Genomic DNA, 17,020 nt, shown 5'->3' on the forward strand with positions numbered 1-17,020 from the left:
GACCCTTTACCACAGTAAAGTAACTTTGTGTTGACATAATCTCTGACTAATAGGGTAATGGAGAACTAACTACAGACCCTTCACCACAGTAAAGTCACTTTGTGTTGACATAATCTCTGCCAATAGCTAGGGTAATGGAGAACTAACTACAGACCCTTCACCACAGTAAAGTTACTTTGTGTTGACATAATCTCTGACTAATAGCTAGGGTAATGGAGAACTAACTACAGACCCTTCACCACAGTAAAGTAACTTTGTGTTGACATAATTTGTGACTAATAGGGTAATGGAGAACTAACTACAGACCCTTTACCACAGTAAAGTTACTTTGTGTTGACATAATTTGTGACTAATAGGATAATGGAGAACTAACTGCAGACCCTTCACCACAGTAAAGTTACTTTGTGTTGACATAATCTCTGACTAATAGGATAATGGAGAACTAACTACAGACCCTTTACCACAGTAAAGTTACTTTGTGTTGACATAATCTCTGACTAATAGCTAGGGTAATGGAGAACTTACTGCAGACCCTTCACCACAGTAAAGTTACTTTGTGTGGACATAATCTCTGACTAATAGCTAGGGTAATGGAGAACTAACTACAGACCCTTTACCACATTAAAGTTACTTTGTGTTGACATAATCTCTGACTAATAGGATAATGGAGAACTTACTGCAGACCCTTCACCACAGTAAAGTTACTTTGTGTTGACATAATCTCTGACTAATAGCTAGGGTAATGGAGAACTTACTGCAGACCCTTCACCACAGTAAAGTTACTTTGTGTTGACATAATCTCTGACTAATAGCTAGGGTAACGGAGAACTTACTGCAGACCCTTCACCACAGTAAAGTTACTTTGTGTTGACATAATCTCTGACTAATAGGATAATTGAGAACTAACTACAGACCCTTCACCACAGTAAAGTTACTTTGTGTTGACATAATCTCTGACTAATAGGATAATGGAGAACTAACTACAGACCCTTTACCACAGTAAAGTTACTTTGTGTTGACATAATCTCTGACTAATAGCTACGGTAATGGAGATCTTACTGCAGACCCTTCACCACAGTAAAGTTACTTTGTGTTGACATAATCTCTGACTAATAGGATAATGGAGAACTACCTACAGGCCCTTTACCACAGTAAAGTTACTTTGTGTGGACATAATCTCTGACTAATAGCTAGGGTAATGGAGAACTAACAACAGACCCTTTACCACAGTAAAGTAACTTTGTGTTGACATAATCTCTGATTAATAGGATAATGGAGAACTTACTGCAGACCCTTTACCACAGTAAAGTTACTTTGTGTTGACATAATCTCTGACTAATAGGATAATGGAGAACTAACTACAGACCCTTCACCACAGTAAAGTTCCTTTGTGTTGACATAATCTCTGACATATAGCTAGGGTAATGGAGAACTAACTACAGACCCTTCACCACAGTAAAGTTACTTTGTGTTGACATAATCTCTGACTAATAGCTACGGTAATGGAGAACTTACTGCAGACCCTTCACCACAGTAAAGTTACTTTGTGTTGACATAATCTCTGACTAATAGGATAATGGAGAACTAACTACAGACCCTTCATCACAGTAAAGTTACTTTGTGTTGACATAATCTCTGACTAATAGCTAGGGTAATGGAGAACTAACTACAGACCCTTCACCACAGTAAAGTTACTTTGTGTTGACATAATCTCTGCCAATAGCTAGGGTAATGGAGAACTAACTACAGACCCTTCACCACAGTAAAGTTACTTTGTGTTGACATAATCTCTGACTAATAGCTAGGGTAATGGAGAACTAACTACAGACCCTTCACCACAGTAAAGTAACTTTGTGTTGACATAATCTCTGACTAATAGCTAGGGTAATGGAGAACTAACTACAGACCCTTTACCACAGTAAAGTAACTTTGTGTTGACATAATCTCTGACTAATAGGGTAATGGAGAACTAACTACAGACCCTTCACCACAGTAAAGTTACTTTGTGTTGACATAATTTGTGACTAATAGGATAATGGAGAACTAACTACAGACCCTTTACCACAGTAAAGTTACTTTGTGTTGACATAATCTCTGACTAATAGCTAGGGTAATGGAGAACTAACTACAGACCCTTTACCACAGTAAAGTTACTTTGTGTTGACATAATCTCTGACTAATAGCTAGGGTAATGGAGAACTAACTACAGACCCTTCACCACAGTAAAGTTACTTTGTGTTGACATAATCTCTGACTAATAGGATAATGGAGAACTAACTACAGACCCTTTACCACAGTAAAGTTACTTTGTGTTGACATAATCTCTGACTAATAGCTAGGATAATGGAGAACTAACTACAGACCCTTCACCACAGTAAAGTTACTTTGTGTTGACATAATTTGTGACTAATAGGATAATGGAGAACTAACTGCAGACCCTTCACCACAGTAAAGTTACTTTGTGTTGACATAATCTCTGACTAATAGGATAATGGAGAACTAACTACAGACCCTTTACCACAGTAAAGTTACTTTGTGTTGACATAATCTCTGAATAATAGCTAGGGTAATGGAGAACTTACTGCAGACCCTTCACCACAGTAAAGTTACTTTGTGTGGACATAATCTCTGACTAATAGCTAGGGTAATGGAGAACTAACTACAGACCCTTTACCACAGTAAAGGTACTTTGTGTTGACATAATCTCTGACTAATAGGATAATGGAGAACTTACTGCAGACCCTTCACCACAGTAAAGTTACTTTGTGTTGACATAATCTCTGACTAATAGCTAGGGTAATGGAGAACTTACTGCAGACCCTTCACCACAGTAAAGTTACTTTGTGTTGACATAATCTCTGACTAATAGCTAGGGTAATGGAGAACTTACTGCAGACCCTTCACCACAGTAAAGTTACTTTGTGTTGACATAATCTCTGACTAATAGGATAATGGAGAACTAACTACAGACCCTTCACCACAGTAAAGTTACTTTGTGTTGACATAATCTCTGACTAATAGGATAATGGAGAACTAACTACAGACCCTTTACCACAGTAAAGTTACTTTGTGTTGACATAATCTCTGACTAATAGCTAGGGTAATGGAGAACTTACTGCAGACCCTTCACCACAGTAAAGTTACTTTGTGTTGACATAATCTCTGACTAATAGGACAATGGAGAACTAACTACAGACCCTTTACCACAGTAAAGTTACTTTGTGTTGACATAATCTCTGACTAATAGCTAGGGTAATGGAGAACTAGCTACAGACCCTTTACCACAGTAAAGTTACTTTGTGTTGACATAATTTGTGACTAATAGGATAATGGAGAACTTACTGCAGACCCTTCACCACAGTAAAGTTACTTTGTGTTGACATAATCTCTGACTAATAGGATAATGGAGAACTAACTACAGACCCTTCACCACAGTAAAGTTACTTTGTGTTGACATAATCTCTGACTAATAGCTAGGGTAATGGAGAACTTACTGCAGACCCTTCACCACAGTAAAGTTACTTTGTGTGGACATAATCTCTGACTAATAGGATAATGGAGAACTAACTACAGACCCTTTACCACAGTAAAGTTACTTTGTGTTGACATAATCTCTGACTAATAGCTAGGGTAATGGAGAACTAGCTACAGACCCTTTACCACAGTAAAGTTACTTTGTGTTGACATAATTTGTGACTAATAGGATAATGGAGAACTTACTGCAGACCCTTCACCACAGTAAAGTTACTTTGTGTTGACATAATCTCTGACTAATAGGATAATGGAGAACTAACTACAGACCCTTCACCACAGTAAAGTTACTTTGTGTTGACATAATCTCTGACTAATAGCTAGGGTAATGGAGAACTAACTACAGACCCTTTTCCACAGTAAAGTTACTTTGTGTTGATATAATCTCTGACTAATAGGATAATGGAGAACTAACTACAGACCCTTCACCACAGTAAAGTTACTTTGTGTTGACATAATCTCTGACTAATAGCTAGGGTAATGGAGAACTTACTGCAGACCCTTCACCACAGTAAAGTTACTTTGTGTGGACATAATCTCTGACTAATAGGACAATGGAGAACTAACTACAGACCCTTTACCACAGTAAAGTTACTTTGTGTTGACATAATCTCTGACTAATAGCTAGGGTAATGGAGAACTAGCTACAGACCCTTTACCACAGTAAAGTTACTTTGTGTTGACATAATTTGTGACTAATAGGATAATGGAGAACTTACTGCAGACCCTTCACCACAGTAAAGTTACTTTGTGTTGACATAATCTCTGACTAATAGGATAATGGAGAACTAACTACAGACCCTTCACCACAGTAAAGTTACTTTGTGTTGACATAATCTCTGACTAATAGCTAGGGTAATGGAGAACTTACTGCAGACCCTTCACCACAGTAAAGTTACTTTGTGTGGACATAATCTCTGACTAATAGGATAATGGAGAACTAACTACAGACCCTTTACCACAGTAAAGTTACTTTGTGTTGACATAATCTCTGACTAATAGCTAGGGTAATGGAGAACTAGCTACAGACCCTTTACCACAGTAAAGTTACTTTGTGTTGACATAATTTGTGACTAATAGGATAATGGAGAACTTACTGCAGACCCTTCACCACAGTAAAGTTACTTTGTGTTGACATAATCTCTGACTAATAGGATAATGGAGAACTAACTACAGACCCTTCACCACAGTAAAGTTACTTTGTGTTGACATAATCTCTGACTAATAGCTAGGGTAATGGAGAACTAACTACAGACCCTTTACCACAGTAAAGTTACTTTGTGTTGATATAATCTCTGACTAATAGGATAATGGAGAACTAACTACAGACCCTTCACCACAGTAAAGTTACTTTGTGTTGACATAATCTCTGACTAATAGCTAGGGTAATGGAGAACTTACTGCAGACCCTTCACCACAGTAAAGTTACTTTGTGTGGACATAATCTCTGACTAATAGGATAATGGAGAACTAACTACAGACCCTTTACCACAGTAAAGTTACTTTGTGTTGACATAATCTCTGACTAATAGCTAGGGTAATGGAGAACTAGCTACAGACCCTTTACCACAGTAAAGTTACTTTGTGTTGACATAATTTGTGACTAATAGGATAATGGAGAACTTACTGCAGACCCTTCACCACAGTAAAGTTACTTTGTGTTGACATAATCTCTGACTAATAGGATAATGGAGAACTAACTACAGACCCTTCACCACAGTAAAGTTACTTTGTGTTGACATAATCTCTGACTAATAGCTAGGGTAATGGAGAACTAACTACAGACCCTTTACCACAGTAAAGTTACTTTGTGTTGATATAATCTCTGACTAATAGGATAATGGAGAACTAACTACAGACCCTTCACCACAGTAAAGTTACTTTGTGTTGACATAATCTCTGCCAATAGCTAGGGTAATGGAGAACTAACTACAGACCCTTTACCACAGTAAAGTTACTTTGTGTTGATATAATCTCTGACTAATAGGATAATGGAGAACTAACTACAGACCCTTCACCACAGTAAAGTTACTTTGTGTTGACATAATCTCTGCCAATAGCTAGGGTAATGGAGAACTAACTACAGACCCTTCACCACAGTAAAGTTACTTTGTGTTGACATAATCTCTGACTAATAGCTAGGGTAATGGAGAACTAACTACAGACCCTTCACCACAGTAAAGTTACTTTGTGTTGACATAATCTCTGACTAATAGCTAGGGTAATGGAGAACTAACTACAGACCCTTTACCACAGTAAAGTAACTTTGTGTTGACATAATCTCTGACTAATAGGGTAATGGAGAACTAACTACAGACCCTTTACCACAGTAAAGTAACTTTGTGTTGACATAATCTCTGACTAATAGGGTAATGGAGAACTAACTACAGACCCTTCACCACAGTAAAGTCACTTTGTGTTGACATAATCTCTGCCAATAGCTAGGGTAATGGAGAACTAACTACAGACCCTTCACCACAGTAAAGTTACTTTGTGTTGACATAATCTCTGACTAATAGCTAGGGTAATGGAGAACTTACTGCAGACCCTTCACCACAGTAAAGTTACTTTGTGTTGACATAATCTCTGACTAATAGGATAATGGAGAACTAACTACAGACCCTTCACCACAGTAAAGTTACTTTGTGTTGACATAATCTCTGACTAATAGGATAATGGAGAACTAACTACAGACCCTTTACCACAGTAAAGTTACTTTGTGTTGACATAATCTCTGACTAATAGCTAGGGTAATGGAGAACTTACTGCAGACCCTTCACCACAGTAAAGTTACTTTGTGTTGACATAATCTCTGACTAATAGGACAATGGAGAACTAACTACAGACCCTTTACCACAGTAAAGTTACTTTGTGTTGACATAATCTCTGACTAATAGCTAGGGTAATGGAGAACTAGCTACAGACCCTTTACCACAGTAAAGTTACTTTGTGTTGACATAATTTGTGACTAATAGGATAATGGAGAACTTACTGCAGACCCTTCACCACAGTAAAGTTACTTTGTGTTGACATAATCTCTGACTAATAGGATAATGGAGAACTAACTACAGACCCTTCACCACAGTAAAGTTACTTTGTGTTCACATAATCTCTGACTAATAGCTAGGGTAATGGAGAACTAACTACAGACCCTTTACCACAGTAAAGTTACTTTGTGTTGATATAATCTCTGACTAATAGGATAATGGAGAACTAACTACAGACCCTTCACCACAGTAAAGTTACTTTGTGTTGACATAATCTCTGCCAATAGCTAGGGTAATGGAGAACTAACTACAGACCCTTTACCACAGTAAAGTTACTTTGTGTTGATATAATCTCTGACTAATAGGATAATGGAGAACTAACTACAGACCCTTCACCACAGTAAAGTTACTTTGTGTTGACATAATCTCTGCCAATAGCTAGGGTAATGGAGAACTAACTACAGACCCTTCACCACAGTAAAGTTACTTTGTGTTGACATAATCTCTGACTAATAGCTAGGGTAATGGAGAACTAACTACAGACCCTTCACCACAGTAAAGTTACTTTGTGTTGACATAATCTCTGACTAATAGCTAGGGTAATGGAGAACTAACTACAGACCCTTTACCACAGTAAAGTAACTTTGTGTTGACATAATCTCTGACTAATAGGGTAATGGAGAACTAACTACAGACCCTTTACCACAGTAAAGTAACTTTGTGTTGACATAATCTCTGACTAATAGGGTAATGGAGAACTAACTACAGACCCTTCACCACAGTAAAGTCACTTTGTGTTGACATAATCTCTGCCAATAGCTAGGGTAATGGAGAACTAACTACAGACCCTTCACCACAGTAAAGTTACTTTGTGTTGACATAATCTCTGACTAATAGCTAGGGTAATGGAGAACTAACTACAGACCCTTCACCACAGTAAAGTAACTTTGTGTTGACATAATCTCTGACTAATAGCTAGGGTAATGGAGAACTAACTACAGACCCTTTACCACAGTAAAGTAACTTTGTGTTGACATAATCTCTGACTAATAGGGTAATGGAGAACTAACTACAGACCCTTCACCACAGTAAAGTTACTTTGTGTTGACATAATTTGTGACTAATAGGGTAATGGAGAACTAACTACAGACCCTTTACCACAGTAAAGTTACTTTGTGTTGACATAATTTGTGACTAATAGGATAATGGAGAACTAACTGCAGACCCTTCACCACAGTAAAGTTACTTTGTGTTGACATAATCTCTGACTAATAGGATAATGGAGAACTAACTACAGACCCTTTACCACAGTAAAGTTACTTTGTGTTGACATAATCTCTGACTAATAGCTAGGGTAATGGAGAACTTACTGCAGACCCTTCACCACAGTAAAGTTACTTTGTGTGGACATAATCTCTGACTAATAGCTAGGGTAATGGAGAACTAACTACAGACCCTTTACCACAGTAAAGTTACTTTGTGTTGACATAATCTCTGACTAATAGGATAATGGAGAACTTACTGCAGACCCTTCACCACAGTAAAGTTACTTTGTGTTGACATAATCTCTGACTAATAGCTAGGGTAATGGAGAACTAACTACAGACCCTTCACCACAGTAAAGTTACTTTGTGTTGACATAATCTCTGACTAATAGCTAGGGTAATGGAGAACTTACTGCAGACCCTTCACCACAGTAAAGTTACTTTGTGTTGACATAATCTCTGACTAATAGGATAATGGAGAACTAACTACAGACCCTTCACCACAGTAAAGTTACTTTGTGTTGACATAATCTCTGACTAATAGGATAATGGAGAACTAACTACAGACCCTTTACCACAGTAAAGTTACTTTGTGTTGACATAATCTCTGACTAATAGCTAGGGTAATGGAGAACTTACTGCAGACCCTTCACCACAGTAAAGTTACTTTGTGTTGACATAATCTCTGACTAATAGGATAATGGAGAACTAACTACAGACCCTTTACCACAGTAAAGTTACTTTGTGTTGACATAATCTCTGACTAATAGGATAATGGAGAACTAACTACAGACCCTTTACCACAGTAAAGTTACTTTGTGTTGACATAATCTCTGACTAATAGCTAGGGTAATGGAGAACTAGCTACAGACCCTTTACCACAGTAAAGTTACTTTGTGTTGACATAATTTGTGACTAATAGGATAATGGAGAACTTACTGCAGACCCTTCACCACAGTAAAGTTACTTTGTGTTGACATAATCTCTGACTAATAGGATAATGGAGAACTAACTACAGACCCTTCACCACAGTAAAGTTACTTTGTGTTGACATAATCTCTGACTAATAGGATAATGGAGAACTAACTACAGACCCTTTACCACAGTAAAGTTACTTTGTGTTGACATAATCTCTGACTAATAGCTAGGGTAATGGAGAACTTACTGCAGACCCTTCACCACAGTAAAGTTACTTTGTGTTGACATACTCTCTGACTAATAGGATAATGAAGAACTAACTACAGACCCTTTACCACAGTAAAGTTACTTTGTGTTGACATAATCTCTGACTAATAGCTAGGGTAATGGAGAACTTACTGCAGACCCTTCACCACAGTAAAGTTACTTTGTGTTGACATAATCTCTGACTAATAGCTAGGGTAATGGAGAACTAGCTACAGACCCTTTACCACAGTAAAGTTACTTTGTGTTGACATAATTTGTGACTAATAGGATAATGGAGAACTTACTGCAGACCCTTCACCACAGTAAAGTTACTTTGTGTTGACATAATCTCTGACTAATAGGATAATGGAGAACTAACTACAGACCCTTCACCACAGTAAAGTTTCTTTGTGTTGACATAATCTCTGACTAATAGCTAGGGTAATGGAGAACTTACTGCAGACCCTTCACCACAGTAAAGTTACTTTGTGTGGACATAATCTCTGACTAATAGGATAATGGAGAACTAACTACAGACCCTTCATCACAGTAAAGTTACTTTGTGTTGACATAATCTCTGACTAATAGGATAATGGAGAACTAACTACAGACCCTTTACCACAGTAAAGTTACTTTGTGTTGACATAATCTCTGACCAATAGCTAGGGTAATGGAGAACTTACTGCAGACCCTTCACCACAGTAAAGTTACTTTGTGTTGACATAATCTCTGACCAATAGCTAGGGTAATGGAGAACTTACTGCAGACCCTTCACCACAGTAAAGTTACTTTGTGTTGACATAATCTCTGACTAATAGCTAGGATAATGGAGAACTAACTACAGACCCTTTACCACAGTAAAGTCACTTTGTGTTGACATAATCTCTGACTAATAGCTAGGATAATGGAGAACTAACTACAGACCCTTCACCACAGTAAAGTTACTTTGTGTTGACATAATCTCTGACTAATAGCTAGGGTAATGGAGAACTAACTACAGACCCTTCACCACAGTAAAGTTACTTTGTGTTGACAGAATCAGTATGTTACTTACTTAACAGTCTCCAATCATGTTGCTTGTCCAGAAATATTTATTGAATAGTGATTTTTTCTAGAGACCCCTTGTAAGAGTATGCTTTATTTTTAGATTCCAGTCTCAGATGGATGTTGATTCTGGAATAGAAACCATGGAAGTTGATGAAACAGAGACTAAATATGATGTGAAGCGTCGACGGGTAAATACAAACAAATAAATAAAAGAGACTAAATATGATTTGAAGCGTCAATGGGTAAATACATACAAACATATAAACAGAGACTAAATATGATGTGAAACGTCGACGGGTAAATACAAACAAACATATAAACAGAGACTAAATATGATTGAAACGTCGACGGGTGAATACAAAAAAACATATAAACAGACACTAAATATGATGTGAAACGTCAACAGGTAAATACACACAAACATATAAACAGATACTAAATATGATGTGAAGCGTCGGTGGGGAAACAATATAAATAGAGTCTAAATATGATGTGAAACGTCAACAGGTAAATACAAACAAACATATAAACAGAGACTAAATATGATGTGAAACATTGACCGGTAAATACAAACAAACATATAAACAGATACTAAATATGATGTGAAACGTCGACGGGGAAATACAAACAAACATATAAACAGAGGCTAAATATGATGTGAAATGTCGACGGGTAAATACAAACAAACATATAAACAGAGGCTAAATATGATGTGAAACGTCGATGGGGAAATACAAACAAACATATAAACAGAGGCTAAATATGATGTGAAACGTCGATGGGTAAATACAAACAAACATATAAACAGAGGCTAAATATGATGTGAAACGTTGACGGGTAAATACAAACAAACATATAAACAGAGACTAAATATGATGTGAAACGTCGATGGGGAAATACAAACAAACATATAAACAGAGACTAAATATGATGTGAAACGTCGATGGGGAAATACAAACAAACATATAAACAGAGACTAAATATGATGTGAAACGTGGACGGGTAAATACAAACAAACATATAAACAGACACCAAATATGATGTGAAACGTTGACGGGTAAATACAAACAAACATATAAACAGACACTAAATATAATGTGAAAGGTCAACGGGTAAATACAAACAAACATATAAACAGAGTCTAAATATGATGTGAAACGTCGACGGGGAAATACAAACAAACATATAAACAGAGGCTAAATATGATGTGAAACGTTGATGGGGAAATACAAACAAACATATAAACAGAGGCTAAATATGATGTGAAACGTCGACGGGTAAATACAAACAAACATATAAACAGAGACTAAATATGATGTGAAACGTCGATGGGGAAATACAAACAAACATATAAACAGAGACTAAATAAGATGTGAAACGTCGATGGGGAAATACAAACAAACATATAAACAGAGGCTAAATATGATGTGAAACGTCGACAGGTGAATACAAACAAACATATAAACAGAGGCTAAATATGATGTGAAACGTTGATGGGGAAATACAAACAAACATATAAACAGAGGCTAAATATGATGTGAAACGTCGATGGGGAAATACAAACAAACATATAAACAGAGACTAAATAAGATGTGAAACGTCGATGGGGAAATACAAACAAACATATAAACAGAGACTAAATATGATGTGAAACGTCGATGGGGAAATACAAACAAACATATAAACAGAGACTAAATATGATGTGAAACGTCGATGGGGAAATACAAACAAACATATAAACAGAGGCTATATATGATGTGAAACGTCGACAGGTGAATACAAACAAACATATAAACAGAGACTAAATATGATGTGAAACGTCGATGGGGAAATACAAACAAACATATAAACAGAGACTAAATATGATGTGAAACGTCGATGGGGAAATACAAACAAACATATAAACAGAGACTAAATATGATGTGAAACGTGGACGGGTAAATACAAACAAACATATAAACAGACACCAAATATGATGTGAAACGTTGACGGGTAAATACAAACAAACATATAAACAGACACTTAATATAATGTGAAAGGTCAACGGGTAAATACAAACAAACATATAAACAGAGTCTAAATATGATGTGAAACGTCGACGGGGAAATACAAACAAACATATAAACAGAGGCTAAATATGATGTGAAACGTTGACGGGTAAATACAAACAAACATATAAACAGAGACTAAATATGATGTGAAACGTGGACGGGTAAATACAAACAAACATATAAACAGAGGCTAAATATAATGTGAAAGGTCAACGGGTAAATACAAACAAACATATAAACAGAGTCTAAATATGATGTGAAACGTCGATGGGGAAATACAAACAAACATATAAACAGAGGCTAAATATGATGTGAAACGTCGATGGGTAAATACAAACAAACATATAAACAGAGGCTAAATATGATGTGAAACGTTGACGGGTAAATACAAACAAACATATAAACAGAGTCTAAATATGATGTGAAACGTCGATGGGGAAATACAAACAAACATATAAACAGAGACTAAATATGATGTGAAACGTCGATGGGGAAATACAAACAAACATATAAACAGAAACTAAATATGGTGTGAAACGTCGATGGGGAAATACAAACAAACATATAAACAGAGGCTAAATATGATGTGAAACGTCGACAGGTGAATACAAACAAACATATAAACAGAGACTAAATATGATGTGAAACGTCGATGGGGAAATACAAACAAACATATAAACAGAGGCTAAATATGATGTGAAACGTTGATGGGTAAATACAAACAAACATATAAACAGAGGCTAAATATGATGTGAAACGTCGATGGGGAAATACAAACAAACATATAAACAGAGGCTAAATATGATGTGAAACATCGATGGGGAAATAAAAACAAACATATAAACAGACACTAAATATGATGTGAAACGTGGACGGGTAAATACAAACAAACATATAAACAGAGACTAAATATGATGTGAAACGTTGACGGGGTAAATACAAACAAACATATAAACAGACACTAAATATGATGTGAAACGTTGACGGGGAAATACAAACAAACATATAAACAGAGACTAAATATGATGTGAAACGTCGACGGGTAAATACAAACAAACATATAAACAGAGACTAAATATGATGTGAAACGTCGAATGGTAAATACAAACAAACATATAAACAGAGACTAAATATGATGTGAAACGTCGACGGGGAAATACAAACAAACATATAAACAGAGGCTAAATATGATGTGATACGTCGAATGGTAAATACAAACAAACATATAAACAGAGACTAAATATGATGTGAAACGTCGACGGGGAAATACAAACAAACATATAAACAGAGGCTAAATATGATGTGAAACGTCGATGGTGAAATACAAACAAACATATAAACAGACACTAAATATGATGTGAAACGTCGACGGGTAAATACAAACAAACATATAAACAGAGACTAAATAAGATGTGAAACGTTGATGGGGAAATACAAACAAACATATAAACAGAGACTAAATAAGATGTGAAACGTTGATGGGGAAATACAAACAAACATATAAACAGAGGCTAAATATGATGTGAAACGTTGATGGGTAAATACATACAAACATATAAACAGAGGCTGAATATGATGTGAAACGTTGATGGGGAAATACAAACAAACATATAAACAGAGGCTAAATATGATGTGAAACGTTGATGGGGAAATACAAACAAACATATAAACAGAGACTAAATATGATGTGAAACGTCGATGGGGAAATACAAACAAACATATAAACAGAGGCTAAATATGATGTGAAACGTTGATGGGGAAATACAAACAAACATATAAACAGAGACTAAATATGATGTGAAACGTGGACGGGGAAATACAAACAAACATATAAACAGAGGCTAAATATGATGTGAAACGTCGATGGGGAAATACAAACAAACATATAAACAGAGGCTAAATATGATGTGAAACGTTGATGGGGAAATACAAACAAACATATAAACAGAGACTAAATATGATGTGAAACGTTGACGGGTAAATACAAACAAACATATAAACAGAGACTAAATATGATGTGAAACGTCGATGGGGAAATACATACAAACATATAAACAGAGACTAAATATGATGTGAAACGTCGATGGGGAAATACAAACAAACATATAAACAGAGGCTAAATATGATGTGAAACGTCGATGGGGAAATACAAACAAACATATAAACAGAGGCTAAATATGATGTGAAACGTCGATGGGGAAATACAAACAAACATATAAACAGAGGCTAAATATGATGTGAAACGTGGACGGGTAAATACAAACAAACATATAAACAGAGACTAAATATGATGTGAAACGTGGACGGGTAAATACAAACAAACATATAAACAGACACCAAATATGATGTGAAACGTTGATGGGGAAATACAAACAAACATATAAACAGAGGCTAAATATGATGTGAAACGTTGATGGGTAAATACAAACAAACATATAAACAGAGGCTATATATGATGTGAAACGTCGATGGGGAAATACAAACAAACATATAAACAGAGACTAAATATGATGTGAAACGTCGATGGGGAAATACAAACAAACATATAAACAGAGACTAAATATGATGTGAAACGTCGATGGGGAAATACAAACAAACATATAAACAGAGGCTATATATGATGTGAAACGTCGATGGGGAAATACAAACAAACATATAAACAGAGGCTAAATATGATGTGAAACGTCGATGGGTAAATACAAACAAACATATAAACAGAGGCTATATATGATGTGAAACGTCGATGGGGAAATACAAACAAACATATAAACAGAGGCTAAATATGATGTGAAACGTTGACGGGTAAATACAAACAAACATATAAACAGAGACTAAATATGATGTGAAACGTTGATGGGGAAATACAAACAAACATATAAACAGAGGCTAAATATGATGTGAAACGTCGATGGGTAAATACAAACAAACATATAAACAGAGGCTATATATGATGTGAAACGTCGATGGGGAAATACAAACAAACATATAAACAGAGGCTAAATATGATGTGAAACGTTGACGGGTAAATACAAACAAACATATAAACAGAGACTAAATAAGATGTGAAACGTTGATGGGGAAATATAAACAAACATATAAACAGAGGCTAAATATGATGTGAAACGTCGATGGGGAAATACAAACAAACATATAAACAGACACTAAATATAATGTGAAAGGTCAACGGGTAAATACAAACAAACATATAAACAGAGTCTAAATATGATGTGAAACGTCGACGGGGAAATACAAACAAACATATAAACAGAGGCTAAATATGATGTGAAACGTTGATGGGTAAATACAAACAAACATATAAACAGAGGCTAAATATGATGTGAAACGTTGATGGGGAAATACAAACAAACATATAAACAGAGGCTAAATATGATGTGAAACGTCGACGGGTAAATACAAACAAACATATAAACAGAGGCTAAATATGATGTGAAACGTTGATGGGTAAATACATACAAACATATAAACAGAGACTAAATATGATGTGAAACGTCGATGGGGAAATACAAACAAACATATAAACAGAGACTAAATATGATGTGAAACGTCGATGGGGAAATACAAACAAACATATAAACAGACACTAAATATGATGTGAAACGTCGACGGGTAAATACAAACAAACATATAAACAGAGACTAAATATGATGTGAAACGTTGATGGGTAAATACAAACAAACATATAAACAGAGGCTAAATATGATGTGAAACGTTGATGGGGAAATACAAACAAACATATAAACAGAGGCTAAATATGATGTGAAACGTCGATGGGGAAATACAAACAAACATATAAACAGAGACTAAATATGATGTGAAACGTCGATGGGGAAATACAAACAAACATATAAACAGACACTAAATATGATGTGAAACGTTGATGGGGAAATACATACAAACATATAAACAGAGACTAAATATGATGTGAAATGTTGATGGGGAAATATAAACAAACATATAAACAGAGGCTAAATATGATGTGAAACGTCGATGGGGAAATACAAACAAACATATAAACAGAGACTAAATATGATGTGAAACGTCGATGGGTAAATACAAACAAACATATAAACAGAGACTAAATAAGATGTGAAACGTTGATGGGGAAATATAAACAAACATATAAACAGAGGCTAAATATGATGTGAAGCGTCGGTGGGGAAATACATATAAATAAAGTCTAAATATGATGTGAAACGTCGACAGGTGAATACAAACAAACATATAAACAGAGGCTGAATATGATGTGAAACGTTGATGGGGAAATACAAACAAACATATAAACAGAGGCTAAATATGATGTGAAACGTTGATGGGGAAATACAAACAAACATATAAACAGAGGCTAAATATGATGTGAAACGTGGACGGGTAAATACAAACAAACATATAAACAGACACTAAATAAGATGTGAAACGTCGATGGGGAAATACAAACAAACATATAAACAGAGACTAAATAAGATGTGAAACGTCGATGGGTAAATACAAACAAACATATAAACAGAGGCTATATATGATGTGAAACGTTGATGGGTAAATACAAACAAACATATAAACAGAGGCTATATATGATGTGAAACGTCGATGGGGAAATACAAACAAACATATAAACAGAGGCTAAATATGATGTGAAACGTCGATGGGGAAATACAAACAAACATATAAACAGAGACTAAATAAGATGTGAAACGTTGATGGGGAAATATAAACAAACATATAAACAGAGGCTAAATATGATGTGAAACGTCGACAGGTGAATACAAACAAACATATAAACAGAGGCTATATATGATGTGAAACGTCGATGGGGAAATACAAACAAACATATAAACAGAGGCTAAATATGATGTGAAACGTCGATGGAGAAATACAAACAAACATATAAACAGAGACTAAATATGATGTGAAACGTCGATGGGGAAATACAAACAAACATATAAACAGAGGCTAAATA

The 17,020-nt window shown here is 35.5% G+C and overlaps 1 protein-coding gene across 2 annotated transcripts in view; it reads left to right on the plus strand.

The window, feature by feature from the left end:
* The window catches only part of LOC127719322 (ubiquitin conjugation factor E4 B-like), an 82,592-nt gene that overhangs the window by 18,692 nt on the left and 46,880 nt on the right, over positions 1–17,020 (plus strand). The window contains exon 4 of one of the 2 annotated variants that reach the window (XM_052225378.1): positions 10,095–10,182. In XM_052225378.1, coding sequence (XP_052081338.1) covers positions 10,095–10,182 — 88 coding nt within the window. Of the gene's footprint in view, positions 1–10,094; positions 10,183–13,038; positions 13,088–17,020 lie in introns of those variants that run through there. The other variant, XM_052225379.1, reaches the window with a different exon arrangement.

This window comes from Mytilus californianus, unplaced genomic scaffold (assembly GCF_021869535.1).
Source record: "Mytilus californianus isolate M0D057914Y unplaced genomic scaffold, xbMytCali1.0.p SCAF_11, whole genome shotgun sequence".
Classification (NCBI taxonomy): domain Eukaryota; kingdom Metazoa; phylum Mollusca; class Bivalvia; order Mytilida; family Mytilidae; genus Mytilus; species Mytilus californianus.